The sequence below is a fragment of the Pezoporus occidentalis genome, unplaced genomic scaffold, assembly GCF_034315485.1.
Source record: "Pezoporus occidentalis ecotype Australia unplaced genomic scaffold, CSIRO_AGI_Poc_V1 ctg32, whole genome shotgun sequence".
Classification (NCBI taxonomy): Eukaryota; Metazoa; Chordata; class Aves; order Psittaciformes; family Psittacidae; genus Pezoporus; species Pezoporus occidentalis.
In genome coordinates, this window is record NW_026915158.1 from 636,541 (window position 1) to 655,818 (window position 19,278).

Below are 19,278 nucleotides of genomic sequence, written 5' to 3' on the forward strand. Positions count from 1 at the left end.
CCATTTCAACTGAATGGTTGTTCTCTGTTTTCCTAACAATCTGAATTAATAATCATTACTCTCTCAGGATTTCAATTATTCTAACAATAAATTCTTGGCCTCTCTTTTAAGGTATACCTCCATTTTTCAGCACAAATGAGGCTTTGTGCACAGCACCCAAGAGAGGCCTGCGCTCAGTAATTTACAGACCTACAGAAACGTGCACAGATACACAAAGAGAATAAGGTATCAAGTAGCACCAAGACTCTCAAAGCATCACTGCACAGCAGTCATTGCCATGGAAAAGCCCTGAGCAGCAGTGCCTCAACACACGAAGGCTTTTGCACGACTCTGGCATCTACCACACTAGGTGCAAAGACAAGCACTAGGCCACTTTTCCTTTCAAGCACAAAGATCCACCCTTCCTTCTTCCTTCGCAAATCACACTTGATTCATTTTCTCAACAGAGCTGCTCCCAAGATATACCTGTGAAATACAAGCTGACAACAGACACTAAGAAGCAGCATATATGGTATGGCAAAAGGTGCAAGGAAAAACAGTCAAGACAAGCGGAACACTTCACTAGTTACATACTCACTACTCCGAATGGACCAGAAAAACTAAAACAGTTTGCACCCTAACACGGTAAAATGTAACAACTTTAAGTCACTAACACCTTATTACAATACACATACAGGTAGCAAAGAATGCTTAGCGAGAAAAAAAAATTGTTTTGTGAAACAGCCATCATAGGAAGTACTTTCATAACAGAAACAATGACCCAAAAAGGATACACAAACTGAGCAGTCTAGGTAAGGAAAAGTTGTGATTTCCACTTCAGACACATTTGAAGATACGAGTTTTCATTTAACTCCTTGTCAGTATTAACAAGTAAAACCACTCTCCAAATTGGTTCTGTATCTGGTTTTATTATCTTATAGTGACAAATAACAATATGTTCTCTCCTACTACTGTAAACACACACAATGTCATTCAGTTAGTGCTCCATATGGTTAATACAGCTGCCATTATAAGAATCCTTACACACAAGGAAAGTTCACAGATGGGGCAGTACCCAAGATGACATGTACATAACCACAGAAGTGATCCTCTTTCCTTATAATCACTAAAATATACAACATCTGCATTTATTAAACATATACAGGTCACCAAGTTACAGCGTGATCTATAGCACTGTCTCCCATTAAAAAAAAACGAAATGAAAACCAAACACTTCGGGCACTGCAACTGCACCGAACAGCTGTTTTTAGCTGACAACCGAGATCGGCTCTCACAACCAGCAGTCAGCTGACATTGCTCTCGGACAAGAGCCCGAGAGCCCAGGCGAGGATCAAGGAAGCAGCATGCAGAGACCGCAAAGGAGGCGGCGGCGGCAGCAGCAGCAGCAGCGACAACACATCCGCCCCAGCGCCAACCGACAAGTTTCTCTCACCGCGGCCGCAGGACACCCGCCCGCCCGCCCCGCGAGGCGCTGCCAGGCCCGCCGTATCCTCAGGCTTCCGGTGCCGGCCGGGCCCGCACGCACAGCCAGTACCACTCCACCAGGTGAAAAACACGACCGGGCCTTCCACCCAGCCAACGTCCGCCCGGCCGGGCCGAGCTGGGCCTAGCGCGCCCCTCCTGCCCGCCACCTCCGACGAGGCCGCGAGCCCCTGCAGGCCTGACTCAGCGCCGCGACACCGGTGCTCACCACGAGCGATGTCAGCAGCCCAGGAAAAGGGACCGAGGCGAAGAGCCGTCATCCACCCTACCTGTCCTCGTTCTTGTTCTTCTGCTTCTTGCCCATAGCGGCAGCACCGGCGCTTAACGCACACCTCAACGCTACCCGCCCGCCTGCGCGCAGACCCGTGCATATGGGGAAAGCCACCGCCTCCACCGCCGCCGCCCGCCCCTGACTCGCGTCGCGCACGCGCCCGCCCAGCCCCACCTCCACCTCCACCTCCACCGCCGTCCCGGCCTGCCCAGCGACGACCGGCGGCCGCCACCGCCTCCCCGGCCGGGCACTGCCTCCGCGCGCTGGCGCCCCCCGCCGGCCGGAGGGGGAACAGGCGGCGCTGCCGGGACGGGCATCGAGGGGAAGAGTCAAAGCATCAACTAGGTTGGAATAGGCCTTCAAGATCATGAAGTCCGACCTTCACGCCAGGACTGCCAAGACCACCACTAAACCGCGTCACTGAGGGTCTCATCTACATGGGTTTTGAACACTTCCAGGGACAGTGATTCCACCACTTCCCTGGGAAGCCTGTTCCAACACCTGATGGCTGCTCTCAGGGTTTGCATTGACTAGACACAGCAACATCGGCTTTACTTCCACCAGTTCCATTCTTCAGGCAGCCCTGGCAAAGGTCTAAGCAATGCCCCAGATCTGCAGGTTCCATCCCACTTTCCCAAATGGCCGCATTTGCTCCCTGCTTGGCCATAAAAAGAACGACCAGATAGCCAAAGTAAACACATCTGGGAAGCTTTTATCCAGAATCAAAAAGGACAGTTAGGTCCAACTGGGCGAATGGAGTGGTTAAGAGGAAAGCTTTCAGGGCACATGGCGAGCAGGCAGTAGCTGAGATGTGGGCACTGCTCCATGCACCTCGGTATCTTTCCTCTGCTCACAGCTTTGCTGGCCCATCAGCCCCATCACTTATCCCCATTGGAGGTGAGGTATGAACGACAAAACAGTACCATCTGCCCTGTGGTGCCTGGCCTCCCACCAAAGCAGGGGCATGGAGTAGACAGGGCTCAGTTGTACCTCGGTGTAAAGGATCAAACTCAGCTCCATTGACAGGAGACATACACTGACAGGGAGCTGGGCTGCTGGGCAGCACCATCAGCCAAGCGTTTCCTTCCCTCATCACCACATTTTCTCAGCATACAGAGATTTTTCTCCCTCTCCCCTCCAAGAAACAGTACAGGAGCTGAAACAGTGCTGCATTCTCTTAGAGGGGAGACTGAACAGTGCTGCTGTGGGACAGGAGAAGACAGGATGTAAACTCACAGACATGGGGCATGGAAGTTAGACATTCAGCACTGAGTATTACAGCGGGGGGGAGGCTCTCAGTTACAACCCCATCTCCTCTTGGTAATGTTTCTCAAGAGCAAAGAAAGATGGGGCAGGAATAACAGTGATGATGGGGATCTCGGATATTACAGTATTTAATATGCTTCGAGAACGGCACATTTTCTGTCATTGTCATAGAATTATAGAATACCAGGTTGGAAGGGACCTCAACAATCACCTGGTCCAACCTTTCTCGGCAAAGCATGAATCAAAGTCATAGCCGCGTTAATTTCCTTGGCAGACAGCAAGCCTCACTGTTCTCTTCATCTTCTAGCCTCAGGATCACCACCTCCATCTTGTTTCTCTCCCAAAAGCCCTCAATTCCTACTTTTCTCCACTTTCATACAGCTGTACTCCTTATCAGCCTTCCCACTTCGGGCACCCAGCAGACTGCAGATAAGACCAGAAGTTTATCTTCCCGCCCCACCTTCCCCATCAGCATAGTTCAGTACTGGTAAATCAGATTTCCAGGAAACAAGAAAGAAGAACACTTGGGATTTTTTTTTTTTAAATCACACTTTAATATCCTGTTATTTAAATGTGCGCATCTTCCAGCGCACTTGCAACAAGAGCAGCAGAGACAAGCCCCGGCCACTCCAGCACGGCCCTCCTGCTCTCACCAGGCCTGCCGGAGCGCCCGCCCGAGCCCCACCTGCCCTCACCGAGGCGCCCTTACCTCACGGCGTCACTCGAGGGGCCTAACCCCGCAGATCCCGGCCGTTATGACCCTGCCGCGCCCCGACTCCCTGCGGGAGCTCGGCCTCACACGCCCCAACCCCGAGAAGAAATCCACGAGGAGTCCCCCAGGAAGGAAACAGCAGTACCCCCCAACTCCCGCCGGCGGCATCACTCCAGAGCCGTTCACTACCGCCTCACACCGAGTGGAGGGAATGGGCGGGGCTCCGCAGCGACGGGGTGTATCCTGTCCCTCCACAGAATCACTCGGCCCGTGTTCCGACGCTTCCGTCGGGCGGGTCACAACAGGGGAAGGCAGAGATAAGCCGGTGCGCAAGGCCGGGAGGAGCGCGATTGCTAACGGAAAGGAACAGGATGGGAGCGGACAGAACACTGCCCCTGCAGTGGTAACTCCCGTCGGGCTGGAACCGCGGCTGAGCCGAGCCCCGCCCCTGCCGCTGGGCAGACACACTAAACCCCGCCCGCCCGGCTGTTAGCGGCTGGGGCAACTCCCTCCCACACACCCACAGCGGCGCATGCGCGTTAGGCTATCAGGGAACGCAGTGGCCAGCGCTGCGCACGCTCTCGCGAGACTTCGGCGGGGTGCGGCCTGTGTGAGGCGGGGAGTGGGGTAGGGGGGCGTGCTGTGCGCGGCAGCGGAGGAAGACGTGGAAGAGGAGGCGTGAGTGCCGTTTGAGTTCCGTGGCTCTGGCCGCTTGTGGTGGGGGGCAGCGGGGCTGGGAGAGGGTGAGGCTTTCCCTGGATAGCTCGTAAGAAGCTGGATGGGTGGGTGGGTGGATGGATGGATGGGTGGGTGGGTGGGTGGGTGTGTGTGTGTGTGTGTGCGGGTCCGTTCTTTGTAACCGCTCCGCAGTGCGGGTCCTCCTCACCCCGCGGCGCACCTCGGCCCCGTTACGGGCCGTGGGTCGGGCCCTCGGCGTCCCTCTGTAGCAGAGAGGGCAGGACCCCGTCAGCGTTGCTGAGCCCCCTCGGGAGCCAGCCTCGGACGCACCCCCTTGCAGAGTAGGAAATGCTTATTGGCACCCAGGCTTCCGGGGCTGGGGGAGCCGGGAGCCCTCTGGGGGCCTCAGGCTGTGGTGGGCATTGGCTGGTGTTTTTATGTTTTCCTTCCTGTTTGCTTGGAGGAGGAGTCTGCCTCAGCTGAGCAGGATTCCCTCTCTCCCTTGAATACCTAGCGGCTTCCGAGGTGCGCTAGCAAGCTTCTTATTTCCTATGTAAAGGCAAGAAAGGAGATAGAAAACATTTATGGAGAGACTTGGTAGTTAGCAGCTTCAGTGAGAGGGAGTCAAGATGAGGCGCTGCAGGTCAGAGCAAGCGTGGTAGTGACACGTGTGGAGTGTGTCAACAGGGTCAGCACTGCTGAGGTTATTTTGCACTTGGAGTGCTGCCGTGATGTTGATACCTTGCCCATCTCTATATAAAAAACTTTCTTGCCTCGGTATGCAAGGTGTTTTACAAAGCCAATGGCACCATTAATTTGGCTGGTTTGAAATACAGCCAAGAGTAATCTGGAACCCAAATTCACATTAAATCTATGGCCTGCAGGTTGAGAATCTGATTAGGGTGACTGTGTATTGCCCCCATTTCAAAACCATCATTCATGGCAATAATGTTTTTTTGTAGTGTAAGATTATTGGCGAGAACAGTCAATTACATTGTCCCAGCTCTTCATGAACCCCAGTCTTGGTATCTTGTGCATTTTGAAGTGTTTGGGCAGGAAGACCTTTACAGAGGAATGATTTCAGCTGTGTTTCTTCTCACATCAGTTAGGTAGTTGTTGGGGGTTTTTAAATCCTTTTGCTAACTGCCATAGGCCGGTGTTTGCAGTAGCAGTTTTGTTGTACTAGTTGAAGCAGTGTACTGGCCTAAAGCATTTGCTGTTGAGCACCTTGTCTTTCTTTCAGCTGAGGAGTGTTAATTCGGATTTAGATATGTTAATCTGCATCAGGTACTTAAAGTAACTGCTTTTAAACTTTTGATGGCTACCTACAGACTGACCATTGCTTTGACTTACTCTGGGACATCTTATACCTCCTCTCATCAGCTTGGAGCTTTCCGATTATATCTTCTAGTTTCAGAATATTTATTAAAGGTACGTGGATCTGGCTTGGCCTGAGAGTTCTTTGGAACTGATGAATTCTACTTTATGTTGACAAGTAATTTCCAGTTCCTTTGTGCTTTCAATAACTGCTTTTGGGACTGAGAGAATAGGGCTTGACTGGTATCTTTGTTGCCATCTGTGTTCAATGAAAAAGTATTTTCCAGGGGGAGTTGCACTATAGAAAAGAGCAATCTGTTATCTTCAAATAGCATAGCATTTTGTTTCTCTGCAATGTGAACTGCAAGTAAAAGAGGTCAGGCTTTTAATTAAGTGTTTGTATAGATGTTAATTCCATGTATCACTATTCCTACAGCTCTGAAGAGATCACTTTCTAGTTAAAGATGGCTGCTGATACCTCTGTTGACATACTTCAAAAAGTTCTGGAGAATGAAATCCTTCAAACTACCAAGGTTGTGGAAGAACACCTGGATGCTGAAATGCAGAAGCTGGACCAGATGGATGAAGATGAATTGGAACGCCTTAAACAAAGGAGGCTTGAGGCACTAAAAAAGGCCCAGCAGCAGAAACAGGTCATTCCTGTAGTAGTATAGACTCTTGATGTATACAGTGTAACAGACTTCTTGGAAATCTTAGGGAAATTTTGCATGTGAATTAAGTGGCTTGGAGTTGTTTGGGTTTTTCCTCTTTGGGTGGGGTTTTTATTTCTTCCTCACCTTTCTGTACTTACTAATTTTAAGTTACCCAGGAAAGCAAATATCTGTCAATGTGTGCATGCTTTGAGTTTTTTAACAGGAGCTGAGAACAACCTCTGTGATCCTTTACAGTAAGGATAGGGTAAAGAGTTTCATACAAAGATTTGTGTGTGTCTTTATTCACTGACCATTGCTGTCTGGAAACACAAGCGTTGTAAGCAATCTAATCATAAGCCTTTAGGCCCCTTAAGCTTCCGAAATCAGGAGGTTGTTACTTATGGCATGTAAGTGATGCATGCCATTCTCTTAAGGGTAGAAGAATGATACAGAGCTTTTCTTTGTTACTAGGGTGAAATCATTTATCACAGTCCTAACCCAATGACATGCCTTTGTATGACTGCTCGTTTCTTCTTACAGGAAAGAAATTCTGCTTTGCTCCCTGGTGTCTCATGCTAAACTGTGGTCTTTGTGCTCCCCAAAAAGTCTCTTTGAACATAGTTCACAGTCTGAATTGGGAGTAGGGAAGCCATAGGTTTGTTAGCTTACTCCATCTAAGCAAAACCAAAACAAAGAAATAGAAGGGGTCGTGGGGGGAAGGTGACTGGGTTGAAAGAGATGTTCTAGCCGTGATGGAATGCATAAAAGCTAATGCCATGCTCTGAAATGAGAATGCAGTAAAATGACATGGCATAGTTGGTATGCTGGAGGGTGGCAGGGTTAGTGGCTTTGATAATCTAAACATGGAAGTAGAGAAAGTGGCATACTACTTGCTTGTCTTCAAAAGTTCAGTTTATTCTAGTGTTTTCCTTTTTCAGAAGTCATAACATTTGGTTGTGAACATGCGGTAGTTCTCATGCAAAAACTTGGTTATGTCAGTTGATCTTAAGTCACTGTTCTCATGCATTTTCAAATACAAATTTGAAGTAGCATACTACCCTGTAAAAGGTGTGTGCTGCCACACTGGCCTGGAAGCAGAGGGGAAGTAATGCATATCCACTGACGAATAAGTCATTTTTTGATTTGCATCATGATGACTTCTTCATGTGGTCATACCTCTGTACAACGTCCAGGAGATTTTGTTCTATGCTAATATAACTTAAAGGATATTTTTGGTTTGCTTGGATATTTCTTGTTTGCTTGGATATTTTTTCCTGCCACTCTGCTAAGACAGAACTGCAAGATCAAGAACAGTGATTTATCTATACTTCTTTCCCACCCTCCATTAGAAACGAAAAGTTTTTTGTCAAGTGTTGTCATACTGCGCTACTTCTAATAATTCAGCTTAGTCTGTAGTTGTTTTAGTTATTAACTTTCAGTATTGTAGAAGCTCCTTGTTTCTTAAGTGCATTAGCTTTTTCTAGACTGTATTCGTACACCTAATCAGACAGGTGAAGTTGCCTGGTTGTGAAATTTTGTTTTTCCGTACATTTTCTGATTAATGATATGCATGCGTTTCCTGAATGGTTCTCTGGAAGCCTACCTCATACTAAGGTACCTTCAGTATCTGTTTTGTGACACATAAACGTAATTTGCTGCAGGTGAATTGGCAGGCTTTCTTCCCCCCCTTTTTTTTTTCTTAGTTAAAAAATGGAAGAAATCTATTTTAAAACATGTAATGACTTGAATCAATTCTGGACAAGAGTTCTGTGAGTGTACAAAAACATTGTAGAGAGAGTAGCCCAAGCTGTCGATTAGCAGTTTTCAATTGCTGAGTTTTCTGTCATTGGTTCTCTCTGAACTAGTCTAGTCCTACTGAAAGGCTGCACTGTAGAAATTTATGCAGCTCTGCAAGATTTGTATTGCCAAATAGGTAAGACTGCCTTACTGCTGAACCACTTATCTCTTGCTGAGAAAGAGGCAACCCAGAAGTATTGCCTAGCCTGGTGGCATCTGTATATCTTCAAGACAGATCTGAAGGGGAGAAGTAATTTGTTTCTCCTTCTATGAAATGGGTTTCCACTGCAGGTCCCATCTTTAATTTTTCTTAAAAGCTGTACATTTTGCATGTAGGTGCAGGACTAACATAATCCATACTAATTATTTCCTCTTATGTTTTCCAAAAGGAGTGGCTTTCAAAAGGACATGGAGAATACAGAGAAATCCCAAGCGAGAGAGACTTTTTCCAGGAAGTCAAAGAAAGTAAAAACGTGGTGTGCCATTTCTATAGGGATACAACATTCAGGTATAGTAAATAAGCTGTGCTCAAGAAACCTTTTGTTTATAGATGTCTACAGAAACAGACATGTTCTCTTGTTCTTTCAAATTTCACAAATAAATAGGTATTTTTAAAATAATCAGATTCCTTCATTTTCCAATTCTCATTCTCTTCTGAAGACATTTGATTTTTATTTTTTTTCCATTCCAGTTAATCTTTACATGATTTGACAACAATTAATACTTAAGTAGTTCATTAGAATATAAATGTATAACTTCTTTGACCATATTTGGGAGAGTGCTGTGTTTCATTGTTTAGTTTGAGGGAGCCATGTCTCTGAATGTAGTGATTATATGGTAGCAACATTTCAAAAAATTGCTTTGGTTACTCTGGACAGTTCTGACATTTTCAGAGTTTAACCTTTTACTTTGAGAGGATGTGGATACCAGTTGCAGCTCAGCTGCTTTCCCTTTTTGCCTGTGCCCTTGTGATTATGTCACACTTCCAGGGTATGAGATGCCTAGACCTGAGAATATGTCCTGACTCAGAACTGGAATCTAAAATAATATCTCCCACTTCCTTGGAAGAATGTCGGAAGTTCTGGGTTGTAGGCTGTTCCTCAGTGGGTCTGTCTTAGTATCTTCTGTTAAAATGCAGTTGCAAAGTAAAAGTAGTTTGTTGAAGGAAGAGCCAGTTGTCCTGGTTTTGGTGTTGGTTGGTCATGCTACCCCCCACCCAAGGTGTTATGTTCTCTCTAGTTTATAGAATATATATAAGCTGAAACAGCCTCAATGTGAGAAACTGAAAGAGGTCAAAGCTGCATTATGTCAAAGTGAGGCACCTGTATCCTACGTTTTCTAAGTTAAGCATTGAAGCTTCAGAAATACGTGAAGCAGTTGTATCTGACTAGCTTTTTCTTAAAGGAGTTGAAAGACTATCTCTGAAGATAAAGTAGGTTAGAACAGGTTTAGGTTGTTTGTTTTCTAGTTTCATGAATCAATGAAGTCTATATACTCAGCAGAAAGAACTTAAGAGAAAGTTCTTTGTAAAATGTATCATGCTGACAACTAGCTTGAACCTAGTGTGTCAGGTTTACCAGCCACACTATCAAGCTGTTTTCATCCTTGCCCACTCCAGCTTTTTGATATGCTTGGCTCTCCTCTGGAGTTGAGGGACAGTCACATCACAGAGTTCATGCAGCTAAGTCAAACCTTTTAAAGAAGACAGTCCAGAAAGCTGAGGTTGCAGATGACAGGTCTACAGACCTCTGCCATCTGACAAGTATTTTGAACAGTTCATGTCACTGTCCCTTAGCTGAAAATAATTGTATGCTCATTCCTGTTCCATTGCAATAGAAAAGTGAACTATTTTTGTCTGTAGCACTACTGAAGCAGACTGTGCTGATAGCTTATTTTCCTGTACAGTGAGTTACCACATCTCAGTTGTGGGGGTGGTGACTGAAAAACACCAAAGTGCTGCAGCATTTTGAGAGCACTTTTCTGGCAACATGAAGGCTCTTGTAGAGGGATTTTTCTAGCTGACAGGCTGTGAGCTAGAGCAGGAGTCGGAGGGAAACTTCATCAATAAATGCAGGCCTCAAGAAACGAGAGAGGCCTTCAGATGTATGTGGGAGTAATTAGGAAGGAATTAGAGAAATGGATGGTGTAATTGTGCAATAAAGGTGCTCCAGGCTGTTACTCTAATAGTCATCAAATCCAGCTACCTTTGAAACACAGTTTCTTTTTAAACTAAATTCTTAATTACAAAGGTCGTATCTGAGGAGTTAATGTGGTAGAATTAGCTCTTCACTGTTCAAACTTTCTCTAAAATGCTCATTCTTCAGCTTATTGAGTCTAACACTTTTATGTGTTTTGGGTTTTTTTCACAGGTGCCAAATAATGGACAGGCATTTGACTGTATTGGCAAAAAAGCACATTGAGACAAAATTTGTGAAATTAAATGCTGAAAAGTCTCCTTTCTTGTGTGAGAGACTGCGCATCAAAGTACTTCCCACTCTGGCACTGGTAAAAGATGGAAAAACGCAAGACTATGTTGTGGGTTTCACTGATCTTGGTAACACTGATGACTTCACTACAGAGACCTTAGAATGGAGATTAGGCTGTGCAGATGTAATTAATTACAGGTAATTAACTGGGTTGTGATTGTTTTATTTTCAGATCCAGTGTAAGAAGGTGCTTGCAGACAGGAGGATCTGTAATATTTTGTGTCTTGGATACATTGTATACAACTGGCACTAGGCTGAGAAAGTTGGAGCTGTTCAGCCTGGAGAAGAGAAGGCTGCGTGGAGACCTCATAGCAGCCTTCCAGTATCTGAAGGGGGCCTACAGGGATGCTGGGGAGGGACTCTTCATTAGGGACTGTAGTGATAGGACAAGGGCTAATGGGTTAAAACTTAAACAGGGGAAGTTTAGGTTGGATATAAGGAGGAAGTTCTTTCCTGTAAGGGTGGTGAGGCACTGGAATGGGTTTCCCAGGGAAGTTGTGAATACTCCATCCCTGGCAGTGTTCAGGGCCAGTTTGGACAGAGCCTTGGGTGGCATGGTTTAGTGTGAGGTGTCCCTGCCCATGGCAGGGGGGTTGGAACTAGATGATCTTTTCCAACCCTAACTATTCTATGATTATATGACACACAAGAATTAAATCCAGTTGTTTGATCTCTGTATTTTGCAAGGGAAAGAAGTATCTCCTTGTCTGAGTACTGAGACATTGTAATGATCATTGTGTTGTCCTTTCTGTACAGTAACAAAAATAAACCCAGTTCTTGGCCCTGAGGTGTATGAAGTAGCTATGATGCTTTGATGTGGCCTTTAGGAGTCATGCATCTCATGGAATCCTTTCTAAATCAGCTGTAGAATCTTATGTGTCACACTTGCAATGCAGTAAAGTTTGAGCATTTTTAATCCATCAGAAAATGTAGCAAGTTACCCTTAAAGTGCATCCTAGTCCATACTGCATACATGAATATGAATTCTGGTTTTCAATAAGCAGTACAAGAAGTGAAAGCAAGTTGCAGAAGTGCAAATAAATCATTTGTGTAGCACTACAATATAATTATCAGAAATCCCACATTTAAGACTGCAGAATAGAACGTAGTAGTAGATAACTCTCACCACAATAGCCTAATTTTACAGGAGAATAACTTACCAGAACTTTCTGCTTTGCTTTCCAGTGTGGCTAAAACATTATCTTTTTAAGTTAATTTTGCTCTTTTATTTTGGATGTTTCTGGGGGGTGCATTATTATTTTAAATTAATTATCTGAGTTTATTCCGGTCTCTAATTTCCAAATTTTTGGAAGAAGTATTGTATCTTAAAGAAACTGCTGTTCATTTTAGTAGCTGTTGGAACTTCAGATAAAATGACTGAAATAGAAATCTGTATTTCAAAAGAAGTGTTAACAAGTTCAGAAACGAGCAAATACACAGAGGCGTCAAAGACGGTTTGGGTATGTATATTCTGGACAGCAACAGCCTTTTATAGGATAAGTCTTTGAGTGGAGTTGTACCAAGCTAGACCTGTGTATTCCACTCTTGGAGCTCATTGTGAAGTGGGGAAGTTTTGATCTTTGTTCATTTTGCCAGGTCCTGAGTTTGGTACCCTGGCTTTGCAAAATGAACCACAACATCTACATAGCCCAGAAGATCCGTTGGAAGCATTCGTGTACAAGTGTTGCATTTCCACACTCTGATTGTAATGTCCCATGCTCTGGAGCTCCTGAAAGGAGATAGTCCTTCTCAGAGCCTAGAAACAGTTCTTTTCCTTCAACCTGTGGGATAGGTAGATGGTAAAAGGATATACTATATTTAGGGAAAGAAAAAAAAAACCAACCAACAAACTGTTAGGTCACATTGTTTGACTAAAATCAGGATTCACGTGGTATATTGGCTTATTACTTACATGTGGTTAGCTGGCAATCAGTGAACTGTTGATTCACGATTAGTATCAACAAAATGTTATTTGCAAAATGTTAATACCTACACATTTCTAAACAACCTTTCATAGCTATTTCCATATGGTTCTAATTGCTCACTTACTGATAATAAGATGCAAACGCCTCACAGGTGATGTGAGTGAAAGCATGCACACCCTTTTCCAAGCAAGGGGCAGGCATACCCCCTCCTGTAGGAGATGTAGGTGCTCCAGCTTTATGCAAATGCCTGCTGTTCCCAACAAGCCGTGGATGTGCACACTGGTGAGGGAACCCTACAAGGTCTTGCATTCACACTATGAATCCTTCTGTAGTCTGCTAGCTGGAGTGCAGTATCCAGTGGAGAAGCTGCTCTGTCTGGCTAGGAATGTAAACAGTGACTTTTGGCAGTACAAAACCCAGTTTATATGTTTCTACTCCAAAGTCCCGTTACGAAATTTTAGCTGCTTCTGTACATCTGGCTTCTCATTTGTGTTGAAAAGTCTCTCTAATTCCCTGGTTACTGCCTAATCAGTTACGTGGGAAAAGACTTTCAAGGTCCTCAAGTCCAACTGTTACCCCAGGACTGCCAAGTCTACCATAAGCCATGTCACTAAGGGCCACCTTGTAGTCTGGCAGATGGATGTCTTTAGTTTGCAGCAAAAGCCATTTCACATAGTTTTTTTTCCTTTTTTTTTTTCTCTAGAGCCCTACTCACAGCTGCTGTTTATGTGCACACTCCTAAGTACAGTTACCCAGGCCAGGATGTGCTATGCCAGCAACACTGCAATGCTGCTTAGGGTGGCTGTAGGGAGTAGGGGTTGTGTTCTCTTACAACGTTTTTCTGAAGAAACGGGTAATGAGAGCTGCTACTTACTGTCTGTATGAATATGGCTTTAATCAACATGTCTTACTCTTTTTTTCTCCAGTGGTAACTTGATGGACCCACCTTTTCAAAGTCAAAAGAAATTTGGAACAAGCTTTACAAAGTTGGATAAGAAGACCATAAGAGGAAAGAAATATGATTCAGATTCTGATGATGACTAGAATGGCAGCTATATGTATTTATAAGTCATCTTTTGTTTATGCTTGGTACATTTCTAAGAATGTTTTTTATACAGCTTACTGCTTTTCATTACATCTGCACATAATGCTCATTTTTCTATACAGTTTTATACAACTGAGTCATAGCAGAAAAAAGCTTAACTATTTTATTTTTCCTCTTTTGGAAGTCATTTGTAATTAAAAAATCTGAGTCCTTCTAATTAAATACTGTGGCAAATGATGAACTTTGTCTCAAGTATAAGTTTCTGAAAAGTTTTGAAGTAACTGTTAGAAACAACTGTACCAAGTCACACCAAAGGTCCCTCTGGCCCGGCATCCAGTGTCAGTGGCCAAAAGCAGATGCACAGCGAAGAATAAAAACAGTGAGAAGATAATAATGCTTTCCCAGAATATACTTGAAGCAGTCTGTGGTGCGGGGAACTCCACATCTGAGAGCATTTGCTGGTTAAAATCATGGAAAAAAGATCTCTTTAAGTCCTCATAATATCCTAGCATCCATATCATATGGCAAGGAGCCCACAGTTTAACTGCTGTGTGAAGAACTACTTCTTATTGCCTTTCTTGAATCTGACAGTTCGAGGGCTTTTTTTTAATTTGCTGATTTTCTTCATTAAAGGAGATAATAGACACTTTTAAAAAAGATTTTTCCCTATCAGATCCTCTCCAGTTGTCTTTTAAAATCTATTATTACCTATCAGTAAAGGAATTATGCATTTTAACAAATGATTGCTTATCTTATGGTGCCATATCATGATACTAAATAACTAAACTACGTTGCACTATAAGTTGTAAAAACAGTCGTAACCTCTGTGAATTCTGAAATAGATGGTCAAGAGAAATGCCCTTTTACCATCTACGTATGCTGCATGTTAAAGCTGATACAGCGGGTAATAGCACATAGCAACAAGCATATTGAAAAAGAGCCTTGTTCACGGGTTTGTATAATTCTGTGGTTGTGAATGTGTGGATTTTATAGCAGGTGCTTTGTACAAGAGAGTAGAATAGAGAAAAGTGCTTGGGAGAAACCTTGATCTGTTAAGTTTAGCTATAGAGCTGTATACTGTGTACTGTTCTTCAGTAATGGACAGAGTTTTCAAGGGAGGATTTCCTTGGAACACAATGCAAAATTTCTGGCTAAGTGAAGAGTTGAAGATTGTTCTTTTCATTTTGAGGAAAAAAAAAAAAAATAGTTTGCTTTGTGCTGAAGGACCCTTCTGAGGTGGTACTTTGAATCCAGTTGGTCCAAAAAGTGGTGAAGTGGGTCTAGCTGGTCTTGCTACCTTGTAGTGGAGAACACTTGTGATTGGGCCAGCCCAGCAATATATCTCTGTAAGTAAGTTTAAAAAATTATATTTTATTTCTGTTCATGTACATTGAAATAAAATTATTTTAATTCTAACGCTGACTTTTGCATCCTTTCAGATAGGTGGTCTAGGTGCTGCAGGCCATTTTTTTTCTTTACATAAGGTCCATCAGAAAGTTGTATGTGCTCTTTCTGGATTCCTAGCAAGCTGCATACAGTTCTAACATTACAACATCATGTTGAGAAGGCAGCCAGCCTAAGATGTACACAGCTGCCTGTTAATCTCTCTAAACACACTAGAAAGGGCTTAATTTATTTTTTTAATCCAGTTGCATGAAATCCCATTTAGGAAACCAATGTTCCAACAGTATTTTTAAGACTGCCTTAGCAAGACTCATCTCCGAGTCCTAATTATATTGAACAGGTTGTGGCAATATAAAGTCACGTCTAACGTAGTTGAGTGCTGTGTGGAAACGTGGGCTTGTCAGGATTCTAGCATGGTGCATTATTAGAGGTTATCCAGTTCCATGTGTGAATAGCCCCATTACAAACTTGATGTAAATCCTAGTCAGAGTCTGTGGTTTCATGTCACTTCAGCTGCTGATGTTTTTTCTAGGTTAATTTTCCTTCCTTTCTTTCTTCATCTGGATTGTAATACAGCAATACACACTCCAGTGCTGATATAAAATGTTTGCAGGAATGCATGGTTTAGGTAAAAGGGGAACTTGAGACTCTTTGTACTAATAAGTTTAATTTCTCCATTCTTGATCTGCATATTACTTTGAGATGAGCGATCTAAACCCAAGAATTTTATTTGGTCTGAAACTCAGAAATTCTTTGAGGATTGGAAAATCCTTGTGATTTAAGTAGTGAGGAACATATTATTCCATGGTAAAACTCAGTGATTTTGCTGTGCAGATTAACTAATGAAGTGTCCATGATAGTAAGACCTGGGTCAGCAAGCTAAAAGTGTAAACAGTACTAAGAACACTCAAGCAAATGTCAGCTGTACAGACCTGAAAAGCACAAAACTTGTCAACAGCGATCTAGTAGCAGTATGGCTGGTAGATGAGAAGATGACAGTAATGTGCAATATCTAGAAAGGATGAAGGTTGCATGGGATTGGTTACAGCAAATAGATTGTATATCTAAGGACGTGACTAAGTAAGGTTCCTGAGCCTAGATTAATCACAAAATGGTACCTGGTCTGGCATTTGTTAGCCATGAAAGGGCATTGTACAATAAAGAGATGAGAAATGTTCACGTATAGCTTTTTAAGTTGTGGGGCTTATGTATGAACTCAGCATGTAACTTTAATAATGACTAGTGCTTGAGTCTGTGCTTGATGCTCACATGGTTATTAAAGAAGTGCATGCAGACAATAGTAACCAAACAAGATCTGCATTGTTCAGCTGTTTGTTAATGCTAGATTATTGACTGGGCACACTTTGATCACTGATTGATCCCACGATATGGTTGTGATGGTCTGCTCACAAGATCTAGCTGGAAGTTAAGTGCTGAATTGAGCTTTGGGATTTGGGAAGTGTGGAAAGGTCTGTTCCCTGAAAGAGATAGGATGAGAAATAAATCTGGAGAGGGCAACTGAGCAGCTGCTCTCAGACCCCGTTAGCAGGCTGGATTGCCTGCTGCTGCCATCAGTGGTCATTGAAGGAGGCTGACCCACAAGATGAATTGATGCCTTCCAGTCCTTGTTTCCAAGTAATCCACACTGTGCTATTTCCCATCTAGAAATTATAAAAGGAGTATTTTTCAATATATATTTATAGACAATCCAGGCTTTGAACAGCACAGTTTCTAAAGCAAGCCTTTTGTCTTCCACATGAAAGTAAACCCAGCATCCTCAGCCCAGTGTGAGGGATGCTGTCATTTTGTCTCTCACATACATGCGCACAAAAACAAGCACAAGCTGGTGCATTAATAATACAGCTGTTGAAATCATTGCATATTCAACAGCTGTGTATTCCACTTTTAAAGGGAAAACTCTGTCAGGAGTGGATGGATCTGTCTGTCTCTTTAGAACAGCTGTATATGACAGTTCAGGAGTGAGGGCTATGCTCTGAAAGAAAAGCCTCTGTAGGAATCAGAAGTGAAGACTACTTGAAGTTACAATAGAGTATTTTAGAACTGTTCTGAGGGCAATGTTGCCCCTAAGGATAAATAGATAGGTTCCTCTACATTACTGCTCTGAGGGTCTACTCTGATCTTCTGTTCTTCGATCATGCTTTAGAGCTTTCAGTGTTAAGCATGTTGTATATGATCATGGTAAGCCAAGACATTCCAGTCTCCCAGATGCTTCTGGTTAGCCATTCCCCTACAGAGCACTATTCTGTATTGTATGCTGCAAAAGAGAACATGTGCCTCCTTTATCAGTTTAAGCTAACACATTAAATTCGCTAAAGTAGTACATAAGAGACCAGATCATCACCACAAAATACTCTTGTTCAAATTTGGTGGATTAATTTTAAGTGCATGTACACTGAGTGATATTTGATGCTTGTTGATGGAAAGGGAGTAAAGAAAACTAGCTTCTAGCAATGCCGTGAGGAGCATATTCTAAGGCTATATGTTTTTTGGATTAGCCATTACAGCCATGGCTTTAGCTGCCTAAAACTACCACTGATCCAGGAGCCATGAACCTGTGTCAGCTCAGTGTTGCATCCAGGTTGATATACTTTGCCTTTTTGAACAAAACCTGTTCAGGCATCACCTGTCTGGTGGTATGATTTCAACATGTGGCTCTTACAAAAAAGGTTTAAAAATTAACTTATCTATTCAGAAACTATGCAACCTCCAGCAACCATTGGCCTTTCCCAAGATGACATCATATGAAAATCATGTGATTGTAATACACAAGCCACATTAATTCCTTTCCTGATCTTCTTCCTCCTTGCTAATTGTTTCTTTTGTTAGCATGCTGCCCTAGAAAGAGGTCTGAAATTGTTTCCTGTTTGGTTTCTAAATTGTTGACAATCTTCAGCGCTTTGTATCATGAATTCCAGGCACATAGAAAAGATTCTTTAATAGTTATAACAGAATGGTTTGGGTTGGAAGGGACCTTAAAGCTCATCCAGTTCCAACCCCCTGCCATGGGCAGGGACACCTTCCACTAGACGAGGTTGCTCAAAGCCCCATCCAGCCTGGCCTTGAACACTGCCAGGCATGGGGCAGCCACAGCTTCTCTGGACAACCTGTGCCAGGGCCTCACCACCCTCACAGTGAAGAACTTTCTAATATCTAGTCTGAACCCTCTGCCAGTTTAAAGCCATTCCCCCTTGTCCTGTCACTACATGCCCTTGTAAAAAGTCCCTCTCTGGATTTCTTCTAGGCCCCCTTTAGGTACTAGAAGCTGCTCTAAGTTCTCCTCAGAGCCTTCTCTTCACCAGGCAGAACAAGCCCAGCTCTCTCAGCCTGTCTCCATAGAAGAGGTGCTTCCCTATGGGTGCCCGAGAGCTGGATGCAGTACTTCAGGTGGGGTCTCACAAGAGCAGAGTAGAGGGTCAGGATCACCTCCTTTGACTTGCTGGTCATGCTCCTTTTGATGCAGCCCAGGATAGGGTTGGCTTTCCAGACAGTGAGTGCACGCTGATGGCTCATGTTAAGTTTCTAATTGACCAACATCCCCTAGTCCTTCTTGGGACTGCTCTCAACTCATTCTTGGGACTGCTCCCAACTCATTCTCCACCCAGCCTGTTGTCGTGCTTGGGATTTCCCCGACGCAGGTGCAGGACCTTCTCCTGGCTCAAACTTCAAATGACTTGCTTTAGATGATAGATCTGTCTTTAAGCTGGGTTGTGAACTGAAGTCTCATATGATTCAGTCCAGTGACCTCTTTGTTAGAACACGTTTCCTAGAGTAAAATTCAAAGTCTAATTTTATAGAACAGAGGAAAATACTTTTTTCCTCACTCATAAACCCTCATGGTCTGAGTTATTTTATGTGATGGCTAGAGAGGTACTTTGCGCAGAGTGGGATGGCATTTCAATGTCCACCTATGTTCTTCAGAAAGAACACAGTGAAAACTGAGAGCCTCATGTCTTACAAGCTTGAAGACCTTTGGTATCATTACTTACCAGTGTACTAGATGTAGAAAAGAAAATCTACGGAAATGTAATTACCGAACTGGCTGTATCCCTTTAAAAGTTGAGAAACACAACTCTAGAGGGTTTGTTTGAGATGATGCTACAGATGCATCTTTAACTGACCAGTTAGTGGTAGGCATCCAACATGCGTCAGCTGTCATGGGCAGCTTCCCTATAAAACAATTAAAAAGTCTGTGAATTCCTGGTGTTACCTATAATTAGACCA

The 19,278-nt window shown here is 43.7% G+C and overlaps 2 protein-coding genes across 4 annotated transcripts in view; one reads left to right on the top strand and one right to left on the bottom strand.

Moving 5' to 3' along the window:
* Window positions 1-3,274, bottom strand: part of EIF5B (eukaryotic translation initiation factor 5B) — a 40,131-nt gene extending 36,857 nt beyond the window's left edge. The window contains exons 1-2 of one of the 3 annotated variants that reach the window (XM_062628531.1): window positions 3,231-3,274; window positions 2,850-2,955 (exon numbers count right to left, since the gene is read on the bottom strand). In XM_062628531.1, coding sequence (XP_062484515.1) covers window positions 2,850-2,955; window positions 3,231-3,270 — 146 coding nt within the window. In that variant the 5' untranslated portion in view covers window positions 3,271-3,274. Of the gene's footprint in view, window positions 1-1,751; window positions 1,901-1,939; window positions 2,086-2,849; window positions 2,956-3,230 lie in introns of those variants that run through there. The other 2 variants (XM_062628532.1, XM_062628533.1) reach the window with 2 other exon arrangements.
* A 2,860-nt stretch (window positions 3,275-6,134) lies between these two features.
* TXNDC9 (thioredoxin domain containing 9) lies at window positions 6,135-15,048 on the top strand. The gene is made up of 4 exons (XM_062628539.1): window positions 6,135-6,379; window positions 8,566-8,684; window positions 10,546-10,800; window positions 13,514-15,048. The coding sequence occupies exons 1-4, from the start codon at window positions 6,191-6,193 to the stop codon at window positions 13,629-13,631; spliced, it is 681 nt and encodes a 226-aa protein (XP_062484523.1). The 5' UTR covers window positions 6,135-6,190; the 3' UTR covers window positions 13,632-15,048.
* Window positions 15,049-19,278: the final 4,230 nt, after the last annotated feature.

Bases quoted from the DNA above. Each gene is read 5' to 3' on its own strand.
- TXNDC9 (XM_062628539.1), top strand. From the start codon at position 6,191: ATGGCTGCTGATACCTCTGTTGACATACTTCAAAAAGTTCTGGAGAAT. The intron at 8,685-10,545 runs GTATAGTAAATA...TTTTTTTCACAG, and splicing joins TATAGGGATACAACATTCAG to GTGCCAAATAATGGACAGGC. The intron at 10,801-13,513 runs GTAATTAACTGG...TTTTTTCTCCAG, and splicing joins GCAGATGTAATTAATTACAG to TGGTAACTTGATGGACCCAC.